The 24892-nt window shown below is 39.7% G+C and overlaps 1 protein-coding gene across 5 annotated transcripts; it reads right to left on the bottom strand.

Moving 5' to 3' along the window:
• Window positions 1-2472: 2472 nt before the first annotated feature.
• LOC145341844 (zinc finger protein 821-like) lies at window positions 2473-24050 on the bottom strand. 5 transcript variants are annotated; one of them, XM_080186823.1, is made up of 4 exons: window positions 23968-24050; window positions 11008-11179; window positions 5528-5694; window positions 2473-4512 (listed from the first exon to the last, which is right to left on the bottom strand). In XM_080186823.1, the coding sequence occupies exons 2-4, from the start codon at window positions 11056-11058 to the stop codon at window positions 3945-3947; spliced, it is 786 nt and encodes a 261-aa protein (XP_080042949.1). In that variant the 5' UTR covers window positions 11059-11179; window positions 23968-24050; the 3' UTR covers window positions 2473-3944. The 5 variants fall into 5 exon arrangements, with proteins under 5 accessions (XP_080042949.1, XP_080042951.1, XP_080042954.1 ...); XM_080186825.1 differs by lacking the exon at window positions 23968-24050 and adding an exon at window positions 23818-23955; XM_080186828.1 differs by lacking the exon at window positions 23968-24050 and adding an exon at window positions 17926-18871.
• Between the last annotated feature and the right edge of the window lie 842 nt (window positions 24051-24892).

A 24892-nucleotide genomic window follows, 5' to 3' on the forward strand; every position in this document is an offset into this window, starting at 1 on the left:
TCCTTTCTTTTGCAGAAGACAGTTCACTGCACAGGCGTACAATCACATCGTGGCTGAGCCCTATCTGGTCTTTCCCAATCTCCAAATGTGCGCTGACCAGGGTCAGTGTTCTCAGCCAAGTTTTCACCTTTCTAGTCAGAAACAAGGCAGTTTTTTAGCCCAGACTAACAGAAGTCAGCTTAGTGTAAGCCAGGGAGGGACCCAGGTGCTTTAATTTTAAGATTTCCAACATCTGCCGTATTTTATCTTTTGATTCAGTATAACTGTATAGTTCAGTACACCACCACAAAATATACCTATCCATTGTCCACTGCAAACATTTATCACAACATTTTTAAAATGCTAATAAAGTTAATGGTTCTTATATTGGAGTTACCAGTGTTTCCAATGGTTTTTAAATTTATGAAACTATTTTCCCCAACATGTGGATAATTTTCACTTCTTGGATGAAGATGCAACATTTAGGAAATTCAAAAGAATGTTCCAGTGATCAAAATCCTAAATGGATCTGAAAACATAATGCAAACTAATACTCAACATGAAAATCCAATCCTTCCAGATAAACTTTCTTATGCCAAGATACAGCAGCAATTTGTACACTTTAGTTACAAAGTACTTAAATTTAAAAAGCACAAATTTATGAATGAATCTATTCAAAGATTTTTTTGCAGACCAACATTGCTAAATAAAAAATGATCCACTGTTGACAGAATAAAGCAGTTGGAAGGGCCTGTGAGTATCACATCTCATTTATTATTCTCCACCAAAATTGTATTCCATTGAGATAGGGCCTCGAAGTTCACCAGGTCACACATAAAACATAGTGCGGTCGAGACTAAAGAATCTCCCAAGTACATGAAGTGACAACTGAATTGGACTTGTCTTTGTCTCTGGTTTGTTAATAATTTAAAAGTATGTAGAATGCTAATAATTTTAGCAGAACTCAACTCTAAGATGCTAACTATAATGTGCATTAAATACATGGACTCTTGATAAAATTATATGGCTGTATTCTTTTGCAATGTGAAACTATAAAATTCAATTTATAGTTCTATTATAAATTTGTTCTCCTCCTGTCTGTGTGGGTTTCCTCCAGGTGCACTGGTTTCTTCCCACACTCCAAAGATATGCTGGTTAAGTTGATTGGCCATGCTAAATTGCCCCTTAGTCTCAGGGGGACTGGCAGGGTAAATACATGGGGTTGCAGGGATAGGGCCTTGGTGGGATTGTTGTTGATGCAGGCTCATTGGATAGAATGGCCTACTCCTGCATTGTAGGATTCTATGATAATTTTATTAATAAGACTGCCTTTTTAATGCATCTACCCAACCAAGGAATATCCATGGTCAACTTTTCTCGTTATCTGTTTCACTAGACTGTCCTGAGTTAAATTAACAGTACATCCATGGAAAGCTAGGATAATACCACAATTTTAGAAGTTGAGGATCACTTTTTAGAGATTACATGCACCATTCTTAAAGTTCAAAATACATCTGAAATCAAAACGTCACTGAAGCTTCCTTTAAACTTAAAACTTGTGTCCAAAAGAACAAATAGAGCAAACCGTTTCAAAGTTCTTCGATGCAAGTTCTGGAGTGAGTTAACACATACACTCTTGAAACATTATTGTCCACAGATGGAGGGTATTGGGCCAATCTACGGACAGTATTCATTTTTGTTTGGTTCATTAATTGGAGGTAGTGGGTGAACAGTAGGAATGTGCAGGGGCATAACTGGACCTTTATTGGAACATCTGTCCACATTGTGACAGCACTGTTATATATTTTACCATTGGTTGCATCCATTGCAGTTCACTCATTCTGAATAAAAGAAAAACGTGTCATCCTTGAAGGCCATTATAACCTTTTGAAGATTTGACCCTCAAATCGAGGGGCTGATTGTAATTTTACTTTTCTACACAGAAGCCAATTTCCATGATTGGCAGAAGCAACTTTCATTTTGAATCTACAAAGTAATTACTAATTTTTCATAAAACAAAAACATGACACCAAACATTGCAATGCCAGGGCAGTGGAATATGTTCAAAATGATAATTCAAGTAATTTCCTTGCACTTTCTGGCCACAGCAACAAAGATTTAAAATCCCACATGTTCTAAAAAACACTTTCAAACTAACAGAACATAACGTGCTGCACAGTAATTTTTTTTAGGTACAGGTACAAGGGCATTTATAAATTAGACTGAAAAAAGCTTTCCACCCTTCTCTCCTAGAATTCAGTAAACCATGAAGGATGTGGGTGTCAACGAAGCAAAATGTCTGTCATTTTATAATAAGTTAACCAAAAATATTGGAGGGTGAAGCCAATATTAGATTTTAAAGTAAATATTTCTATAGCACTACAAACAATTTCAAGTCACTAAGTCCAATACTTGAAAAATAATTTCTTAAAAAAAGTGTTCAAATATAAATTAATGATGTGTAAATTAATTTAATTCACTGATGCTGTAAAATATCACTGAATCACTTTTAATTAAGAGACTGATCTTTAATCAGCATCAAGATGCCAAAATACATTCAAGTCATAGTTTGTTGTGAAACAAGCTTCATGCAGAGGATCAAAACATTTGTGAAGAAAACATTGTTAGACCATAAGACAATGGAGTAGAATTGGACCACTCGGCCCATCGAGTCTGCTCTGCCATTCAATCATGGTTGATTTTTTCTCATCTCCATTCTCCCGCCTTTTCCCCATAAACCCCGATCCCCTTATTAATCAAGAACCTATTTATCTCTGTCTTAGAGACACTCAGTGACCTAAGCTCATGTGAATATGCATGTGATTGAAATATTGTAAAGATACAATTCAATCAGGTTGGCGATTCCAACTATAGTATAATTTGCTACCATAATTTCCAGCTCAGTAAAAGGATTTTGATGTTGCTATCAACACTTACCACAACTCTACCGATATTTTGACTGCTGGTAAATGAGTAATTCATTACACTTTTTCTTTCCTGTATGAGTTTCCCACTGTTCCAGATGAATGCCCATAACAAACTGTTACCTATTGGCTAAGATTATGCCCATCAAGCTCGTCTCAAAACTGAAAGCTTATTTGCCTAGTGATCTTACAGTCAGATATCCCTGCCTAGGTCTTTGAGCAGAGGAAGAAATCAGCATGAGACTGTAGCATGCAACACCCCTCTAAAGTGTAAAAAAAAATTTAACAAATTTCAGGCAGTAGATTTACACAAAGTAACATATCGATTGGGGTTTAAATAAAGACTTGGAGGAATAGATCATTCAGCCCTTCGAGCCTGCTCTGCTATTTAATAAAATCATGGCTGATCTGACTGTGGTGGAAACTCCACTTTTCCATTTACCCTTCCTAAGATTAGAGATCACCAGCTCATCAGACGTCTGATTTTTACAGTTTCATACGAGTTCCTAAAGATTGTGAATTCAGAGTTATAGCAACCATCTTGTATTGTATCTTTTACTCAGCACTACTCTTAGGGGTCATCTCGGCTTTTAGGCTAGGATCAAGTATAGTATCGACATGCTGCACTTGGTTGAAGTCATTAGGTTACATTTCAGCTTCATTTGAAGCAATTTTTAGAAGCAGCGTCTCGACCTTTTGGCTAAGATGCAAACGAGATCAAGCCTTGGAGGAAGAGCTATGCCTATTCCAATCAGCTTGGATCATGTAGATCAAGCCTAAAACAGGAGGTGAGCGCCCTGTCTTGTCAGATTAGATTGGGAATGTCTCAACTTGTTGAGACTATGAATTGGACTTGATTTGACTGAATTGGAATAAAAACAAAAAGAAACAAAATCAATGTAAATCATATGGTCATGTGATATTTTTGGCTTTTGTTACTTCCTGGAGCCTGAACCTAAAAAATAAATTCTAGATGGAACCCTGGAATAGTTTACACTTCAGAAAAAAATAAAGTCACATTTTCATAACTATTTGTTCATTTTACAGGTTGGGGCAAGCCACATGAAGCTGAAATGAATTCATTTGTGGTGTAGATTTCTGAGAAATATGAACGGACAGACTTGTGTTTAATTTTTGTAACCGTCTTTTAATCCGTTTTGCTTCCCTCTCTCGCAGGAGTCTTGCCTGCCGTCTTTCTGGTGTCTCATTAGCCCTTTTCAATCTCATAGCTTCCCGGTCACGTTGTAACCTTCTAGCTCTCTGGTCTTCTGACTCCTGCATTCTCTGAAGACGTTTAGCTTCACGGTCCCTCAGCCTCCGCATCTCCCTTTCATCTGCTGATTCATTGGCACGTTTGAGTCTTTTTGCAGTCCGTTCACGCTCTAGTCTTTGCAAACGAACATGCAGGGGCTCATTCTGTCTTCGGATCATCCACTTATGGACTGAAGTCTCTTGCACCTCAATAAGATTTCTGTAAGCAATACATGTTTCGCAGACAAACAGCATCCCTGCAGCAACCACGGTACTCCAGAATGGTCCTGCTTCTTCAGATACAGAAGTCCTTTCAGTGTTATCACTGATGTCAGATTTTCCATCTGGCAACTTCACGCTGTAAATTCAACATTCCAAGCAAAAATCAGGGAGATTATAGTGACTCTTTCATATTTAATGATTAAGTTCCCACACCTTTGAAACAGTAATCTAAATTAAGCCTAAGGGCTTAATAATGTTTATGTCCTGAAATAGAATTTTAAAAATGTACCAATTCTGCAGTTCTCTTAATATTTTGTGCTAAATGTATCTAATTCAAGATCAGGAAGTCCTAAATATTTCTGAACAAGAGAAAAGTAAAATAATTTGCACTTATATGACATCTTTCATGAAATCCTAACATTCTCTACATCTGCCGTTAGCTAAACTTGCCCCAGGACCCTTCACCCCCAAAAAAACCTTTGCTCACAAAAGTTGCAAAAAGCGAAAGCAGATAACTTCACAAGGAAAACACAACATATGGAACCTCAGCAATCAAGACATTCCCTTAACTAGTGAGATTTAAGGATTTGGAAGATGAACAGACGGAGAGGGGATGAATATGGGTGAATTACATTGCGAAATAATGTTATTAGTTTCCCCCGTGACCAAGCAGAACTTAAAAATTTTGCCCTTCTTTAAATTTCCAAAATTCAAAGACCTTAAAAGAATGAGAATGTGATGATTAATTTTTCAGTGCCAATGAGGCTGATTGGCAGAGATTAATGTTTAATGTTAATAGGTACATGCGCTTATGTGCAAGTTTAATGGGAAACACCAGCAAATTCCTAAAAATTAAGCAGGCCACAAGCAAGATGCTATTTTCACGAAGCATATTACAACATGGACAGCAACTTTAGGCACATTCACATTTAATTATGCATTGGCTCATCATCTGAGGATGATACACTACTTATTCATAAATAATGTTGAGCACCATTAGCCTAGTCATTTTTTTTTGAATACAACAGATTCTGGCCTAATATACATGCTTTGGTTTCCCCCAACCCCAAAAAAAAGTAAAAAGTGTCCAACCAACTATTATTTCATTGTGAGGCCTGTATTATACAGTTTTTGCTACATAGATTACTAACCTGTGCATGTGGTCCTTTGCTGTGAGTGACTGCCCACACACTGCACAATGATATGGTTTCTCGCTGGAATGGATCAACATGTGCTTATCCAGCGAATTGCTGCAGCTTAATATACTCCCACAAGTGCGGCAAATGAGCCCCTTGGTATCTCCAACATCCACACGGTGCTAGAATTACAATTATTAAAACACAGGTTCACAAATACAGCGTTGTATTAACCATTCGCAGTCGTCACACATTTTAAAACTTTCAGAACAATTTATATGTAGAACTAAGGAAGTAAAATTTAGAACAAAAACTGAAAACACGAAGAAAAAACACCTAGTAAGCATCAGTGGAAAGAACAGACAGAATAGAAATTAAAGTGCAAAGTACAGGCCCACAATCAAACTGGGAAAAATTATAGAAGATCTTTTTAAAAAGGAACAGAGGGACAGGGGAAGAAACACACACATGGATTAAATTTGCATATGGGTTAAATTTGCATATGGGTTAAACAGCAATGTCATAATGGACTGCTGTCACGTCAAAATCAATCTCATCTCAAGTTAGTTAGGATCCAAATGTCGATATATGTATTGTAGTACAGACCACCTGCATGCAAAGGTCACATTTTTGGTTCAAATCATTCTTTATTTTTTAAATATTGCTACTCATCCTGATGAGGTAAATGAAAGCTTCCCTCAAATATTTTGAGTTCATACAATTTTATGAACAATAATTGTAAGCCTCTCATAAATAAGTGCTTGTTTGGTTTATACAGCAGCATCCAGTAACTTTGCAATTATATTCCTAGACACCGCACTTTGTTTTTTACAATTCTACCAACATTCAAAATTTAAATGAATCACTAAACTGGGCTGAATTATCACATTTAAATTATTGTGTTTAACATCCCAAAGCATTTGACAGGACCTGTTATCGAACAGCATTTGACATTGAGCCAATCAAGGAGATATTAGGAAAGAGGATCAAAATTTTGGTCAGAGGTCGATGTTAAAGATGCCTTAGGGACAAGAGAGCTAAGGGATGTTTAGGGAGGGAAAACATGTAGCAAGACCTGGACAATATTCAGGCTCGGACCGATAAACATTCGCACCCCAAAATGCCAGGCAATAGACCACCACCAGCAACAGAGAATCCATACATCTCTCCTTAAAATTCAATGATTCGTTGGTATTACCATCATTAAATTTGCCCAAAATCAACATCCTAGAGAGTTAACATTGACTAGAAACTCAACTGTAATGCTTTTACTTATTATTTTCTCAGCATGTAGAAAGACACACAGGGATGCTTCTTCAGTGGATGTTTCCTGTTTTATTTTTTGTCCCAAATGCAAGATGTGCGTTCTGACTCAGGACAGATTGGGAGGTTTGTTCTGAGGTCACATTTCTGTGCCATTCTGTCACCAGCAACACCTTAGCTCACTTTGGATTTCTCAGTGTAAGTTGGGAGATTTCTTCCAAATTACTTTGGAACTACCCTACTTTAATGGGTATAGGTAAAGTGAATGCAAGCAGGCTTTTTCCACTGAGGCTAGGGGAGAAAAAAACCAGAGGGCACGGGTTAAGGGTGAAAGGAGAAAAGTTTAAAGGGAACATTAGCAGGGGGGCTTCTTCATGCAGACAGCGGTGGGAGTGTAGAATGAGCTGCCGGATAAAGTAGCAAATGTGGGGTCACTTTTAACATTTAAGAAAAACTTGGACAGGTACATGGATGAGGGGGGTGTGGAGGGAGATGGTCCAAGTGCAGGTCAGTGGGACTAGGCAAAATATAGTTCAGCACAGACAAGAACAGTCAAAAGGCCTGTTTGTGAGCTGTAAATTTTCTATGGTTTTCTATGGTTCTACGTGAGAGCCAGCAGTATCACTTGGATTAATGCACCACCATTAGCTGGAGAAGGGAGAAAAGTTGCCGACTGCTGGTGGTTTCCAAGAGTGCAAGACGCCCGAGGACTTGAGAGGTCTCGATGAGTCAGGAATTAATTGCTCTATATTACTGTACGAAACTATTGACCTAGGGCACCAGGCCGGCCCCTTTGGGAAGGAGCAACACATGGTTCATCCCTGCTGGGACTTTATACCAAGAGGAGTCTGGTTCATACAAAATCCTGCTGCCACTAATGGGCACAAAAGGAGCCCATGAAGCTGGACAGCTCCTGGTACCAGATGAAAGGTGAGAGATTCTGCTAAAAATTTCACAAATGCAAAAGAAAATTCAGGGTTTTATTTTTCTTAATGTACCCAGCCTCAGCTTATGTCATTGTTGCTGAGGTGTCTGTAGGAGCCCTTTCACTGCTAGATAAATGGGGTTTATTTATGTTTACTTTGGAATCTTTTATGACCCTGCATTGTTAGGAGGAAGGTCATGTGTTTAGGACAGTTTTTTGTCCTTCCTAGTGAATTTAAGTTTCATTTTCTGTTTTGGCTGGCAGCTTTTTAGTTTAGAAGGGACATCAAGCTGGAAAGAAGTGTTTCTCTGCCCGTTTTTGGAAATTCTGCTGGTTAGCTGAAAGCAAGGCTTCTTGCCTTCCTGAAGTAAAAAAAATCTTCTATTGATGGCTTGTCCAGAGTCTTGCTCTGGGGAACTGTTTCGACTTCAAACTGTTCTGGGTGTCTCCAGAGGGCTGCTATTACAAGACGGAGAAGTCAGGGTTTCAAATCTCCAACCAAAGGACTCAGTTCCAGTATCATCTGAGCATTAGTCTTTGCTGTGTTAAACCTGTGAAAAGGGTTTTTGTCTATGGTAAGTTTTTGTTTGATTGGAACATTTTAAATATATTTGTAAGGGTTATACATTAAGAACATAAGAACATAAGAAATAGGAGGAGTAGGCCATCTAGCCCTTCGAGCCTGCCCCACCATTCAATAAGATCATGGCTGATCTGTCGCGGTTCAGTTCCACCTTCCCGCCCTCTCCCCATAACCCTTAATCCCCTCTCTTATCAAAAACCCATCAACCCGCGTCTTAAAAATATTTAGCGAGGCAGCCTTGTTTGCTAATTCTCTTTCCACATGTTAACTATATTCTTAAATATTCGTTGTTTGATAAAAGCTCCGTGGTTGGTCATTTGAATCATACCTGAGGTGAAACATATCATGCTTATCCTAGCCAAATTCAAAGTGCAAAGCCTATTATTCAGGCAGGCTTCATAAAACACTTTGGAGATTCTGATCTGAATAACATAGAATCAGAAAATCTATACACCTATCAACACTCCCTTAATGAAATATATAATTTACAGTTTATGTAATTGCCCATACATATTTAAAGGGTATGGTCCTGATGAAAAATGTTCAATTGTTTTGTATACACATGCACAACAGCAAATTCAAATCAAAGTTTGCAGTCTTAAAGCACCTTTAAGTAAAGAAAAAGATGTCCCAAGGAAATCAAAATGAGGCTGGCAGGGAAAGGAATGAGAGCCATGGAGAAAGATTGGTTAGGGATGACCAAAACAACCATCTTTTTGAAGAGGTTGAGAAGACTTTTAAAGGGTAGAGAGTGATGGATATGTAGGTGAGATTAGGGAAAGAGTACAGCCAGTGTCTGGAAAACAATATACAACTCAATTCACCCATCAGTCAAACATTATTTGCCGAGGCCAAATCCAACTTGGAGCACAGGATAATTCTTTTCTCGGAGAATTGTGAAACCAGGTGCTTCTGACTGGAGCAGAGGTTACCTGATATCACTAGTCAGAGCCAGAATGAAATCTTGAGAAGTCAGGTTTGGGGTGGGGTGGTTAATGGTGTCAGAGAGTAATTTCTCACATCTCTTTTCTCTCAAATGAACGTTTATAAAGTAATAATTTGGCTTCAACTAGAATAAGAACATAACAAATAGGAGCAGGAGTAGGCCATCTAGCCCTTTGAACCTGCCCCGCCATTCAATAAGATCATGGCTGATCTGAAATGGATCAGTTCCACTTTCCTGCTTTCTCCCCATAACCCTTAATTCCCCTGTCTATCAAAAACCTATCTACCCATGACTTAAATATATTTAGCGAGGTAGCCTCCACCACTTCAACAGGCAGAGAATTCCAGAGATTCACCACCCTTTGAGTGAAGAAGTTCCTCCTCAACTCTGATTTAAACTGCCCCCCACCTTGTCTTGAGGCTGTATCCTCTAGTCCTGCTATCCTTTCTAAGAGGGAAGAATCTGTCTACCTCTACCCTATCCATCCCCTTCATTATCTTATACGTCTCTATAAGATCCCCCCTCATCCTTCAAAACTCCAACAAGTACAGACCCAGTCTATTTATATCAATAAATATCGTGACCAATTCCAGGCACCACACTCTAAGAAGGATGTGTAGGCATTGTAGAGGCTGCAAAAAAGATGAGGGATTTCAGTTATATGGATAGATTGGAGAAGCTGTGATTGATCTCTTTGGAGAAGAGAAGATTGAGAGGAGATTTGATAGAGATGTTCAAAAATCACAAGAGGTCTGGATGGAGTAGTTTGGGAGAAACAGTTCCCACTGATGGAAGGATTGAGAAGCAGAGGTCACCAATTTTGGATAACTGGCAAAAGAATCAGAGGTGACAAGAGGATTTTTTTTAAACATAGTGAGTGTTTAGAATCTGGAGCACGCTACCTGACAGTGTTGCGGACGCAGATTTAATCACGGATTTCAAAAAAGAATTGGATGAACTGCTAAACAGACAATAAATCAGCAGAGCCATAGGGATAAGAACTAGCTAAATTGCTCTTGCAGAGAACCAGTATGGACTCAACAGGCTAAACGGCTTCCTTCAGATACTAACTAATGCTCAGACAAAGAATCCTATGCTTAACATGAATGGCAAGTGGTATTATTAAGCCATTGTTCAAGTTGATTTTGAACTCCTTTATGAAGTCTCCTCTCAACCTTCAAGGAGAACATCCCCAAATGATCCACTCTATCCACATAACTGAAAGCCCTCATCTTTTCTGCAGTCTCTCCAAAGCCTCCACACACTTCTAAAGTGCGGTATCCAGAATTGGACACAATACTCTGGTTGAGGCCAAATTACCTTGTACAAGGTTTAGTCATTAAAAGGGGTTAAAATATTGAACTGGTATGCTAGCAGGGATGCATGGACAGCAAGAAATCTGAAGAAGTGTATAGCTTTGGGATTCTTGGCATAGATGAAGGTTCCAGCTGCAAATGAGCTGGGTCCAGGGTGGTGATGGAAGTATACAGGAATGAGATTCAGCCAAAATGCAACAGCTGTGTTCAAAAAGCTTACTGACATCTGCTTTTCAGGTTTATAAGAATGACCACCTCAAAGGCTGCCACTGCCCGTGGAACTGTACGTAACCATGAGCCCATAATTTCACGACAGAGGTGTTAAAAATGTAAAATAAGAAAGTCAGTAAACCACAAAGGTCCTGGTCCTTGGATTGTTTTTAGGCATGCCTCACATCCATTTCTGAAGTGAAATAACTCCCCCCCCACCCCCCCCGCCCCGCCGATTACCTAGCAATTTACCTGGACGTCCACAGACTGTGAAAAATTGCTGGTCATCTCTGGTCCCTTCATGGTACTTTCAGCTTCATCTTTATTATGGCTGTCACCAACCTACTGGTGGGTAAAACTTGCTCTTCTGAATCTTTAAAGAGTAAGTCATCTCCGGAATATCACATTGATCCACTGCAATTCCCTTTAAAAATAGTAAATAGAGAAATCAGAAACTAATATGATGCTCAATGTTCTAGCAAGATATTAAAAATAGTTGCACTGATTACATTATTCTTTTGAAAGTGTCAAATCCAACAGCAGAATTAAAATATAAAAGCATAAGATTAGTTTCTTCTTGTTCCTCTGAAGGCAAATCATTCTGTGATGTCACTTAGTACTCTGAGATCAGAGAGAATGTGCCTGTACATTCATCCCAGCAGGGATAAAGCCTGGAACGTAAACTATGTGGTTGTGGAGATTTGTCCCACTCAGTGCCATTTTTTTTTGAGATGGGATTCCACCCCACTGTGGTTGGGGGTGGGGTGTCACTGTTGGCAAGACTGGAGGATCCTGCTGGCAGGGATGGCCAGAAAATCCTGCTCTGGACTTATTTACATTAATGGCGAGGCCCTATCCCTACTTGAATATTAGTTTCCTTGCGCGTGACTTCTTCCTCCACAATAAATGATGCAAAGTACTTATTCAACATATCTGCCATTCCTGATTTCCACTGACAATATCACAATTATCAGTTTTCACGGGACCCACATTGCTCCTGACCACCTGGTTTTTCCTAATAGAACTGTAAACATTTGTTGTGATTTTGGTATCTCTTGCAGTTCTTTTCATATTTCCTTTTTGCAGCAATGTTTTGTGACCCTTTGCTGGTCTTTGTGCTTTTCCTTGTTCGCCAGGAACTGTGCTGTTTAGATGAAGAAGTTCTGCAAGTTGTAATTCTGTAATTTGCTCCTTTCCTCAATACAACACCTTCTTCCATCTGTGTTCCTCTGACTCTGGCCACTTGTCAAACCCTTTTTAAAACCCACCTCTGACCAAGTGTGGACTCACCCCATCTTTGGCTTAGCAAGTCTCTTCCTTCTGTGCATCTCTACAGATACTAAAGTAGCTATATAAATGCAAGCTATTGTTTTTAATTTCTATCGAAGCTTGAATAAAAAGATCTATATTTATAGTATCCTAAATATACAGGTTTCTACAATGATTCAGTGATTCAATACACCTGCAATAATAGTGAGCCGTGCTGACCAGGAAGGTTCGAAGTTAATTCCCTGGCCTGTGCTGCGATAGTAGACATTAATCAGAGCGCACGAGATAGGGACGGGTGAACAGCAGCCTGGAATGTGTTCCCTATTACTTTCTGGCACATGTTAGATACATTTGTGTGGACAGAAGGTAAAACCTGCTGATCTTCAATGTTGATGAAGGAGGACAGCTAATTAAACAGGATCCTCCACTTGGAAAATATTGCACCCCCAGACTAAACCCAAACTACGTCAACCCTTAAACTCTCATTTCAGGCAAATTATGCCAAGCTATCTTAAACGGAACAATGTACAGGCACATTACATTCAAAATGTAGTGATTATGTAAAATAATGTAAAACCTGATCATGACTATAAACTCTTAAGTTCAATAAAAATTGTGGGATGAAAGAAAAAACATTGTTTAAGATGGAGGCAAGTGACCAGTGATGTACCACAGGGATCTGTGCTGGACCCCCTAGTGTTCATCATTTAAATAACTGATATAGATGACTATGTGGGGGATAGGATCAACGGGTTTGCTGATGACACAAAGATTGGCCACGTGGTTAACAGTGAGGTTGAGTGTTTTGGGTTACAGGGGGATATCGACGAGATGGTCAAATGGGTGGTTAAGTGGCAGATGGAATTTGATCCTGAAAAGTGAGAGGTGATGCACTTTACAAAGTGTAATTTGACAAGGAAGCATACTATGAAAGGTCTTACACTGGGAAGTTCCAAAGAACAAAGGGACCTTGGCATGTTTGTCCATAGATCTCCGAAGGCAGAAAGGCAGTTTTATAGGGTGGTGAAAAAGGCATATGGCACACTCACCGTTATCAATCAGGATATAGATTACAAAAGCAGTGAGGTCATGACGGAGTTGTATAGAACTTTGGTGAGGCAACAGCTGGAGTAGTATGTGCAGTTCTGGTCACCACATTATAGAAAAGACTTGAACGCACTGGAGATGGGTGCAGAGGAGATTCACCAGGATGTTGCCCGGAGTGGAACATTTAAGTTATGAAGAGAGGTTGGATAGGCTTGGATTGGTTTCTCTGTAGCACAGAAGACTGAGGAGCAATCTGATTGAAGTGACCAAGATGATAAGAGGCATGGATAGGGTGGAAAGGGAGCAGCTGTTCCCCTTAGTTGGAGGGTCAGTTACAAGAGGACACAATTAAAAGTGAGGAATGGGAGGTTTCGGGGATGTACACATTTGACTAGCAATGTGTTTTTAGCCACATCAGCATGTTAACTGGGTTATGTTTTTATTCTGTGTGGACTTTTACTTAAGCTTTCCAATACTGCACTATACAGTTTTCAAAACCCCTAAAAATTCTCTTGTTAGTAGTTCCTTTTGATTGTAATCCTTTGACCCCTAAGATTCCTTAATAAACCATGATTGTTGTCTGCCCTAATAAATTGTAATAATCCTAATTTCATATTTATTAGTCTCCCTCTTACCAGTGCAAGTCCAATCTCCAGATGAAACACTTTCATATTAGATGGGCTGTGGTTCTTCAGCTGCCAATGCCACTCTCCAATATAATTTCACAATATTAACATTGGAAACTAACATTTTTGTGGGTGTCATGAGTTGCTGACAAAAAACATGCCTCCTCTGCATGAATCCTACACATGCAGCTACTTCTATTCCAAAAACTGATACACACTCTCAGTAAAGGTGACTGTGAAACTATTGTGGGTTGAAAAAAATCCATCTAGTTTACTAATTTCCTTTAAGAAAGAAAGTCTGCCAGTCTCATCTGATCTGGCCTATATGTTTCCCGAAACCCGCAATAATGTGGTTAACTCTAAACTGCTCTCTAAAATGGTAGAAGAAGCCACTCAGTTAAACAGTAATTAGGAATGACCATTAGGAATGCTGGTCTTGTCAATGATTCCCACAGCCTGTGAAAGAATAATGAACACCAATTCTTGCTCCACAATTTGTGCATTTGCAGTTATGGAAATTGGACATTCACAAAAAGTCAATCTTTTATCAACTAGTGTCCAAATGAAAAAAGGTCAGAAGGTAAACAGGAGAAGAATTCTCACCAGTCACGAATCTTTGTTTACTCTGACCAATTTTAACTTTATGTTTCTTGGGCAATAATGGTAGCATGACCTCAACACCCCATGGCTAACAGAACTTGGGAAGAAAATGATCACATTAGTCCTTTTTCTTCTTATTAGAAATATGCATGCCTTCTCAGGAAGAGCAGGATTGTGAGTTAAACACTAAAAGCAAATTAGTACAGATTCTGGAAACAGAACATCTTGAAAATCTCAGCAGGTCTGATGAAAAGTCACCCAGACTCAAAATGTTATCTCTGTTCTCTCTCACTCTACAGGTGCTGTCAGACCTGCTGAGATTTTCCAGCATTTTCTGTTTTTGTGCAAGGGCAGAATTGTGTTCATTTGGGACAGACCTCTCTTCTGAGTTAAACAAAGCAATCTAATTCCTAATTACATAAAGAATTGTCACTTCTCACTAGACCAACATTTATGGCCCATTCCTAGTTGTCCTTGAAAAGGCAGTGGTGAACTAACTTCTAGAACAGCTTGAAGTATTTATGAAACTACGTGACAACCCAGAAGGAAGGAAGGAAGGAAGGATTAAAAAAAAGGAAGGATTAAAAAAAAGGAAGAAAGGATAAAAAGAGGATGGATTAAAAAGGAAGAAAGGATAAAACATTTCTAAAACATTTTTAAAAAGATTTTAAAAAGGATAGAAGGGATGAAAATAAATCATACAATCCTACAATTCAGTAGTAGGCCATCTGGCTCCTCAAACCTGCTCTGTCATTCAATGAAATCAATGAAATTATAATCTTAACTCCACCTATTCTTAACAACCTTTCACACCCTTGATGGTCAAGAATTTATCTAGCATTGCTTTGGAAGTATTTGAAGTCTCTGCTTCCACTGTCTTTTGAGGAAGAATTCCAAAGACTCATGACCCTCAGGAAAAAGAAGTCTCCTCATCTCTGTATTCAAAGCACCGTTCTCAAAATGCAAGAAAATCCTGAAAAATGGATTAAGGGCAGTTTAAACCTATCCTCCAAAATTCAAACTAAGTTCTGACTAAGTTTTGTCTTGTAGTAAACTACAATTTCCAGTTGTGCCAACAACAGAATACCAACTATATTTAAAAAACAGCATACATTTAAGTCCAATTACTGGTTATTATTCTGTCATGTACAGTACTTCTACCGAGCTGATGTCAGATTCTCAACAGTGCAATATTAAGTACTTTGCTACACATACAAAATGAAGTTTGTTCTCAAAGTTGACCCATATGATCTAGTTCTCCTGCATACCTATGAATTTGAATACCTATAAAAAGAAAGTAAAACACCAGTAGATGACATATGGGGAGAGTATAACACTAGAGCTCTTTGGTGGAATTTCTCACCTTGGAGATACTAACTTCAAAACAAAGTTGTACTCTTCCAAAGATGCAAACATTTGCTTCAATTGTGGACCTGTTACTGGGAATTGTAAGTACCAGCATGTATTGCTGCAGTGTACTATACATCAGAACAAAGGAAGGGGTTGTTCCTTAATTCCTCAGCAGGACTATAAACCAAGTTATGTGCATGTCTGGTGATCTAGGAGATATCAGTTGGTCTGGATGGTGTCATATCTATCTTGTGTACAGCTGGAGAATCACGCTTATTGAGGTCAGAACAGAGAATTTTGTTCCATTATCGGAAAACATGGTCAAACGAATTGAAAGACTATTTAGTAGCAAGCATGTCTAAACATTCCATTTAATTTTGTGACGCTAAATGTTTGTTGATACTTATAAAAATAAGTTATTCAACTTTGTTTCCATTGCATTTTGATCCATCTCTATTATTGTTCATCCAAATCCCTCTTTTATTAATCTAGCTTCATCATGCCTTCCATTGTTTCTGTAGAATGTGATGCTATTGTGCCTTTAAAAAATGCATCTTAATCATGTTTCTCTGCAGTTCTTTTAAGAAGGCCTTTTTGCTTGTTGCCAAGCTGTCTGAGTCAATGTCCTTTTATTGTTGTTATCATATAAAGGCTTTTTATTTATTTTTAATCAGGGCCTCATGCAGTGTCCTGGAGTTTTATGTGTTTTTCAATCCTTTTGAATTGTTGGGGGTGGGGGAGAAGAGAGAATGATTGACAGGTCAAATGGGACAGTTTTCTTTCTTCTCAAGAATTTCTACTTCCAGTTTTGGTTGTTGGTTAGTTAGGTGGTGTGTGGACACCAGGCTAGATACAGTGTGTTAGTCTCTCTTCCTGGTATTAGAAATTCTGCTGGCTAGTTGGCTACTTTTCTGGGTTGAAAATTTTGCTGGCGGTTTGCTAGCTAGAGGCAAACTGTATCCTGATTTCTACCTTGAGGTAGGCTGGAAGCTCCAGGGCTGAGAAATCAGAGCTTCAATTCTCCATCCAAAGGACTAATTCGCAGCAGGCGCTGCAGAACTAGAAAATCCAGCATCATATGAGCATTCTTATTTTCTGTGCTAAACCTAGGACGGCTATATGTTGGGATGCAAGGTTTTGATCACATCAATAAAGCAGCCTGGGAAAATCACGGTTGGACGCTATTTCCATTTTTGACCTCCCGTTCAAATTTCCCTTTCTGTTACACTACTCGACCAGTGCAGCAGGACCAGAAAATTACACCCTCTATTTCTGATAGCTAACTAAGTTTTTCTAGCAATAAGTGGAGCCATACAGAGCAAGAAGACCCCATGTTTGATTCCTAGTCTATATGCTAACTAATCTGGGCTGCAATGTAAGTAAGGTGCCTCCAGTTGACCTCAAATGTCCCTGAATTGCAAAGCTATTTGGGTAGAGCTCCTGCTTACAAATTCATAGAGACTGCTGAAAATGAATGTCAACATTGGATGAAAAAAGGGTGAGATTCGTGATTTCCCACATTCAGGTGAAATTTACAAAATTTTCAGAAAGGTATGAAAATATACTTATCAAACTGTACCTCATCAAGGTGCCAACACTTTGGGAGAGGTAACGAAGGGAGAAAAGCAATAAATTGTTTTTAGACAATGTTTGTACAATAGTCATTTTGGACTAGTCAAACAATTTTTATTTTCTTTGTTTGTTATTGGTAGAAGTTATTGGTAATATATCATATATAATTAAATAAACTGTGTTTCACAAAAGCTCCCAAGTGAGTCATTTGAATCATACCTGAAGTGAAACACCCTATGCTTATCCGTGCCAAAAGGCAAAGTATAAAACTTATGATCTAGGCTGACTCCATAAAACACTTAAGTTTCTGACCTTGATTATAATAAATTTGCGCAGCATCTTTCGCTACATCGTCAGATCCTCCATCCTACAAGAATGCTACTTCTAACATGGAGAAATACCTCCGAGCATCAATAAAACTAATTTTGCTCCAAGTAAAGAAACAATACTAAAAAATGCCAGCTTCACCCAGCTGACATCATTTGTTGAGTCATAAAGCTGCAAATTAAGACCCATGCTAGGACATATATAGGGAATACTCATGAGGGAAGGTCTTTCAGGTGAGATATTAAACTGTGGTCCTGCTTGCCAGTTCCAGTGGATGTGAAGATCGCATCGCACTATTCAAAGAGAAGCAGGGAACTAGCCTCACAACTGAACCAGCAACTTTTGCACAATAAAGAAAAACAGGTCAACTAGTCATTACTTTGATAGCAGTTTGTTGGATCTTGCTTTGTGCACATGACTTCCATTTGCCAACATAACTAAAGTCATTGCATGTCATAGTAATTCACTTTGCAATACGCTTTGCAACTTTTATCCTGAAAAACTTTCTATTTTCCAATTAGAAGAATGTCTTTTTGTTGGCCTTTAAAAAAGCACAAAGGGTCAGATAACTTCAAACAGATACATTTCAAAATTGCATCAATATTTCCCCTCTCAAATTGTACTTCCCTGCTTGAGGTCAAACTATTTCAAATAGTTCCCCAAACAGCAAATTATCATAGACAGCAATCTACAGTGAAGTAATAGAACATCATAGTACAGTGTACTACTCAAAATTCAAGAATTTTCAGCTTCATTAAAGCCCAACAGTTGGTTATTAACAAGGTCACCAGATATAGTAAAGAACCACTTGATCAATATCGAACAATTACCCGGCAGTATGTTGTTTGAACATACTAATACCTTAGCAGCCATCTAGAACTGATCGATCAGCACAAGGTTTGCAACAAAATGAAATTTACAAAATACATGCACCATAAAATGAAATTTAAAGTGTTGATAGCAATTTAAGCTTACAGAAAACATGATTGTACAATTGGACTAGTGTCACAAATGAATAGTTACTACTATCATTCATAATTATAAAGATACAAGAAAGCATTATTTGCATTAAACAGAGCCATATTACCCACGAATGGACTTCAGCAGACGTTAAGTGACATTTGGCATTTAGTCATTCTTAGCATATAAACTTAAATGAAAAAATATAATCTTAATTACAGGGAGGGTAAAAGTTTCAAACAAGAGCTCCAAGCTTATATCTTCAGGCATTTGAACAACAACTGAATCACCAGACTGAAACTTAACTAGCTCCAAATCAGATATATTTTAAATGCTAACAAACATTAAAAAATGCCATTTTAATCATGCATCATACCAGACTCAAAGATGGTATCTCCCAAATAAGGAAATAGTATTCCTTTGCTCCATCTCTGGTTTAAATACACAGCATCCCCTCTAGAAGTCATAGGATGTGGTTTCAACCCCAATGAATTGCAGTAAACTAGAATTGAACTTCAGTGCAATATTGGAGGTAGTGCTGTATTGTTAGTGGCACTATCTTTCATAATTTCTCAAGACTATAACACCAGACATTCCCTCAGCAAAATGGGTGAACAGTCAATTATGATCACTGAACCCATGAAGTGAGAAACAGTTTGTTGAATTAAAGCCATTGTGATCATTTCTGCCACTCTGATTGTTGCAGAATGACACTGGCGAAGTGTACAGGAACACATTTAAAAGAGGCAACGTCGTCTTTTGGGCATTTTCATTGAACCCCTACAGTTAAGGAGGCCATTTAGCTCATCAAGGCTGCACTGACAACAATCCCACCAATCCCCCATAGCTTCAAGTATTTACACTGTTAGTCCCTCTGACATGAAGAGGCAATTTAGCATGGCTAATCCAGCTAACCCACACACCTTTGGACTGTGGGAGGAAACTGGAATATCCAGAGGAAACCCACGCAGATGCAGAGCGAATGTGCAAACTCCACACAGTCAGTCACCCAAGGCCAGAATTGAACCCGGGTCCTTGGTGCTGTGAGACAACAGTGCTAATCACTGTGCCACCATGCCGCCTGTATTTTAATACGGTTACCCAACTTCTACATTTTCACTAGATTGATCAAAGCAGAGCTCTTCTGTGAAGTTTTAAAGTATTGCAGATGTTATTTCTGCTTAATTCTCACACAGTTAAATATTGGGAATTAAAAAAACTAGGGTGACACAAGGGTAATAAGCACAGTGAAACTGACTTTTTTTATTGTTTCTGATGTTCACCTGGGGTAAAGTGGGACAGGGTTGCTTCCCCCCAGATTGTGATATAATGAGTGTTAAGAACTGTTGTTTTCCCTCATATTTTGCGTTCTGCCGATATATTTTTCCTATGTGTGCTTTATAGTAATTTACTGCTGAATATAAACAAACAAATTAGGTGGAAGTTTCTACAGAAATCAACAAACAAAATTTTTAGATTCATAGAACGCTACAGAGCAGAAAGAGGCCCTTCGGCCCATCAAGTCTGCACTGACCATAGTCCCACCCAGGCCCTACCCCCATACCCCTACACAATACCCGCTAATCCCTCTAACCTATGCATCCCAGGACATTAAGGGGCAATTTGAGCATGGCCAATCAACCTCACCCACACATCTTTAGACTATGGGAGGAAACCCACACAGACATGAGGAGAATGTGCAAACTCCACACAGACAGTGACCCGAGCCAGGAATCAAACCCAGGTCCCTGGAGCTGTGAAGCAGCAGTGCTAACCACTGTGATATCTTGCCAACCCAATGAATGCTTAATTCATAATGTAGAGTGGCAAAATGAATGCTTAACTATCCAATCTTCCAATGTGCCTGATACAGTACATTTTTTCAGCAAATTTTGACTTAATTTGCCACAAAGGATTGGGAAGCAATACAGTGTAAATAATCGCACTCATTACAATATCCCCATTGCAATCAATTCCAAGCTCTCACCAATTCCAAGGTGAGGAGGTAGGGTGGATATGTGGGCAAAACAAAATTCCCTTGCAAAACTGGTTGTTGCTGCAGTGTTAGGTAATCTGTTATGTTACAAAGCATCAGGAGATTCAACATATTATAGGACTTCTTCCTCTGGAAGAAGTTCTCTTACTACTTTTCTGTATTACCTTGCCTTACCGATAGTCTGTATCATGCCCAAAGTAAACTTGCTGGACACCTAAAATCTGTGACTGGGAACGTGCGTTTCTTCCAAAGGTCTTCCCATCACACTGAGATCTGACCTTTGAAAATTCAGGAAGTTATTCTAGAGTTGCCATCAGCTGCACATCAAGAGCTGTTGGCACTGGACTGGACTCCTATAACAACGTTAGCTTTAAAGAATGCTGAAATAGAAAGATCTTGTCAGTGCAACCTCAACCTGAGGCTGAGGAATGTCAATCTCAACATTTCTATTGTCCTATTTTTCTTTACAATCATTATTATGCTGTTTTATTTTAATGCATCGTTCTTGCAATGCAGTCTTAGGTAACAAGATACAAAAAACATTGAAAATTTAATTCCAACATACCTCTCAGGAGAACATGCACAAGAAATGGCAATAACCAAAGCTTAGCTGAACAGATATTTCAAGAAAGCTTTTATAGGGTGAGAAGAGGGGTGAGATGTTAGGGAAATGAGAAAATGGCAGAGGCATTGAACAGGTATTTTGTGTCGGTCTTCACAGTGAAAGGCACAAATAACATGCTAAAAATTGATGACAGGAAGGCTATGGCAGGTGAGAACCTAGAAACTATTATGAAAGGGGTAGTGTTGGGCAAGTCAATGGGGTTAAAGGTAGACAAGTCTATGGGGCTAAAGGTAGACAAGTCTCCTGGTCCTGGTGGAATGCATCCCAGGGTATGAAAAGAGATGGTGGGAGAAATAGCAAATGCACTAGTGGTAATTTATCAAAACTCACAGGACGCTGGGGTGGTTCCCGCAGATTGGAAAACAGCAAATGTGATACCACTGTTTAAAAAAAGGAGGTAGACAAAAGGCAGGTCACTCACTATAGGCTGGTTTGCTTAGATTCAAGCATTTTCCCTACTACAGAAGTTATCATTAAGGCAGAAATAGTGAGACATCCGGATATAAACTGTCCCATTGGTAAGACACAGTCTGACTTCATGAAGGGAAGATCATGTTTGACTAATTTGGTGGAATTCTTTGAGAACATTACATATGCAGTGGACAAAGGGGAACCTGTGGATGTGATGTACCTGGATTTCCAGAAGGCATTTGACAAGGTGCCACGCCAAAGACTGTTCCATAAGATAAAGGAACACGGTGTTACAGGTAATATATTAGTATGGATAGAGGATTGGTTAACTAACAGAAAGCAAAGAGTAGGGTAAATGGGTGTTTTTCTGGTTGGCTATCATTGACTAGTCGTGTGCCTCAGGGATCAGTGTTGCGACTACAACTGTTTACGATTTACATGGATGATTTGGAATTGGGGGCCAAGTGTGGTGTGTCAAAGTTCACAGATGACTCTAAGATGGGTGGCAGGGCAAAGTGTGCAGAGGATGCTGAAAGTCTGCAAAGGGATACAGATAGTCTAAGTGAATAGGCGAGGGTCTGGCAGATGGAGTACAATGTTGGTTAATGTGAGGTCAGCCATTTTGGTAGGAATAACAGTAAAATAGACTATTATTTAAATAATAAAAAATTGCAGCATGCTGCCGTGCAGAGGGACCTGGGTGTCCTTGTGCAGGAATCTCAAGGAGTTGGTTTGCAGGTGCAGCAGGTCATTAAGAAGGCAAATGGAATTTTGTCCTTCATTGCTAGAGGGATGGAGTTTAAAAACAGCAAGGTTATGTTGCAGCTGTATAAAGTGCTGGTGAGGCCACACCTGGAGTAGTGTGTACAGTTTTGGTCTCCTTACTTGAGGAAGGATATACTAGCACTGGAGGGGATGTAGAGGAGATTCACTAGGTTGATTCCAGAGTTGAGAGGGTTGGCTTATGAGGAGAGACTGAGGCTATACTCATTGGAATTCAGAAGAATGAGAGGAGACCTTATAGAAACATATAAGATTATGAAGAGAATAGATAAGATAGAAGCAGGGAAGTTGTTTCCACTGGTGGATGAAACTAGAACTAGGGAGCATAGCCTCAAAATAAGGAGAAGCAAGTTTAGAACTGTGTTGAGAAGGAACTTCTTCACACAAAAGGTTGTGAATCTGTGGAATTCCCTGCCCAGTGAAGCAGTTCAGGCTACCTCATATAATGTTTTTATGGCAAGGACAGATACATTTTTGAATAGTAAAGGAATTAAGGGATATGGTGAGCAGGCAGGTAAGTGGAGCTGAGTCCACAAAAAGATCAGCCATGATCTTATCGAATGGCAGAGCAGGCTCGAGGGGCCAGATGGCCTTCTCCTAGTTCTTATGTTTTTGCCCATGTGAATAAAGTTTATAAATATCCAACATTAATATGAAAGAGTAAACAATGGTTACCTGATATCTTAAAATACAACTCTTTATATATAGCTCACCGTGAGTTTTCCAATTTGTTTATATCTTGTTACCGTCACCATTACAGCTAAGTTTACATACACCATCACACAACATAACTGTGTCACAAATGCACTTGAAATAAACCCAATCAGGAATTGCTGACAAATTAATCTTTTGTATGTCTGTACTTTACTTAGCGATAATATCACTACAGAACAACATTTTGAGGTAATAGGTCAAATCATATTTAAACTTCATAGGTCAAGAGAAAAACTGATCAAATTTTCAGGGTCTCAAACACTTCAGCTTTAAATAAACAAAAACTACAAAACAAAACAAATAGATCTGTCTGACTTCCTTCATTCTAATTCTACATGATTTCTGTTCTATTTTCTTGTTCTCCCAATTGTCTAACACTTCTTATCTGATGTCTAATTAGGATCTCCAATTGCAAAGGAAAATAATGTAGCACAAAATTAATTTTGGGAAGACAATTTAGAGAAAATAACATTAAAGCCAGGCAGATTGTTCAAACCTCGCTAAAGTTTTGGGTGCTCCTGCTACGTGAGATTTGGATGCACATCCCAACAATGGCAAAATAAGGCTACAGTGTGGATTTTTTTTTAAATCAGAAATGTCACTCCCAGCATTTATCTGCTGCTGACAGCTCTGATTGAGTTTATACTGAAAAAAACCCCACAATTTTTAACAACAATCACCACAGTGTCACCTCACGCAAGGTGCACTTGCTACGTTCAGAGACTGCCCTCCTCCCTCACAGTCCGCTTTGACCAGCAAACCCCACACGGCCATTCTCCTACCCGGCTGCCTCCTGCATTTCGCTGCGTTAACAACGCAGAGCGTTTGGCTTCTCCCATATCGGGGGGGGTCTTAGGCCGGGACAGGCCCCGCTCCCCGGCATCTGGCGAGGGGCATCAATAGCAGCCCTCTGCTTAGCCGGGCATACTCACACTGCAGTCGGTACAGCAGAGCCGGTTCACTGCCAAGACCCAGCAGTTCCGCTCCCCCTCCTCACTCCAGCAGCAAGATGGCGCGGCCACGTGACACCCCCCAGTGACGTGTCCGCTTGACAACGCTCCTTCGCAACCGCCCTGCATCCCGGAGCTGCGGCCCAGAGTGGAGCTGCCCCCCACCCCACTCTCTAAATTTAATTATTAGTGTGACGTGTCGGCTTGCGTTAATACTGCAATGAAGTTACTCTGAGAATTCCCTGGTCGCCACACTCCGGCGCCTGTTTGGGTACACTGAGGGAGAATTTAGGTGGCCAATGCACCGAACCAGCACATCTTTTGGACTGTGGGAGGAAACTGGAGCACCCAGAGGGAACCCATGCAGACACGGGGAGAATGTGCATATTGCGCACAGACAGTGATCCAAGCTGGGAATCGAACCTGGGTCCCTGGTGCTCTGACGCGGCAGTGCTAACCACCAGTTAGACTCAGACTAGCACAGTGGTTAGCGCTGCTGGCTCACAGCACCAGGGATCCACGTTCAATTCTGGCCTTGCGTCACTACTATCTGTGTGGAGTTTGCACATTCACCCTATGTCTGTGTGGTTTCCTCTGGGTGCTCCGGTTTCCTCCCACAGTCCAAAGATGAGCGGGTTAGGTGGATTGGCTATGCTAAATTGACCCTTAATTGTCCCAAATTTGTGGGTTAGGGGCATTAGTGGGCTAAATGTGTGGAGTTATAGGGATAGGACAGGCACTGGGTCTGGGAAAGATGCTGGCGAAAGCAGCCCGTTGCGCTGCTCTAGCCAGGAGACATAAGCGGAGGCCATTTAATGGGCTTCCCGCTAGGCGCCATGACCTCCGCACTTTTCTGGCTGCCAGATTTCCAGCATCATCACCACCATGCCAGAAACTGGCAAGGAGC

Source organism: Carcharhinus amblyrhynchos, chromosome 4 (genome assembly GCF_965287045.1).
Source record: "Carcharhinus amblyrhynchos chromosome 4, sCarAmb.v2.hapA, whole genome shotgun sequence".
NCBI lineage: Eukaryota > Metazoa > Chordata > Chondrichthyes > Carcharhiniformes > Carcharhinidae > Carcharhinus > Carcharhinus amblyrhynchos.

Bases quoted from the DNA above. Each gene is read 5' to 3' on its own strand.
- LOC145341844 (XM_080186823.1), bottom strand. From the start codon at position 11,058: ATGAAGGGACCAGAGATGACCAGCAATTTTTCACAGTCTGTGGACGTC. The intron at 5,695-11,007 runs GTAAATTGCTAG...TTGTAATTCTAG, and splicing joins CACAGTCTGTGGACGTCCAG to CACCGTGTGGATGTTGGAGA. The intron at 4,513-5,527 runs GTTAGTAATCTA...TTGAATTTACAG, and splicing joins GCAAAGGACCACATGCACAG to CGTGAAGTTGCCAGATGGAA.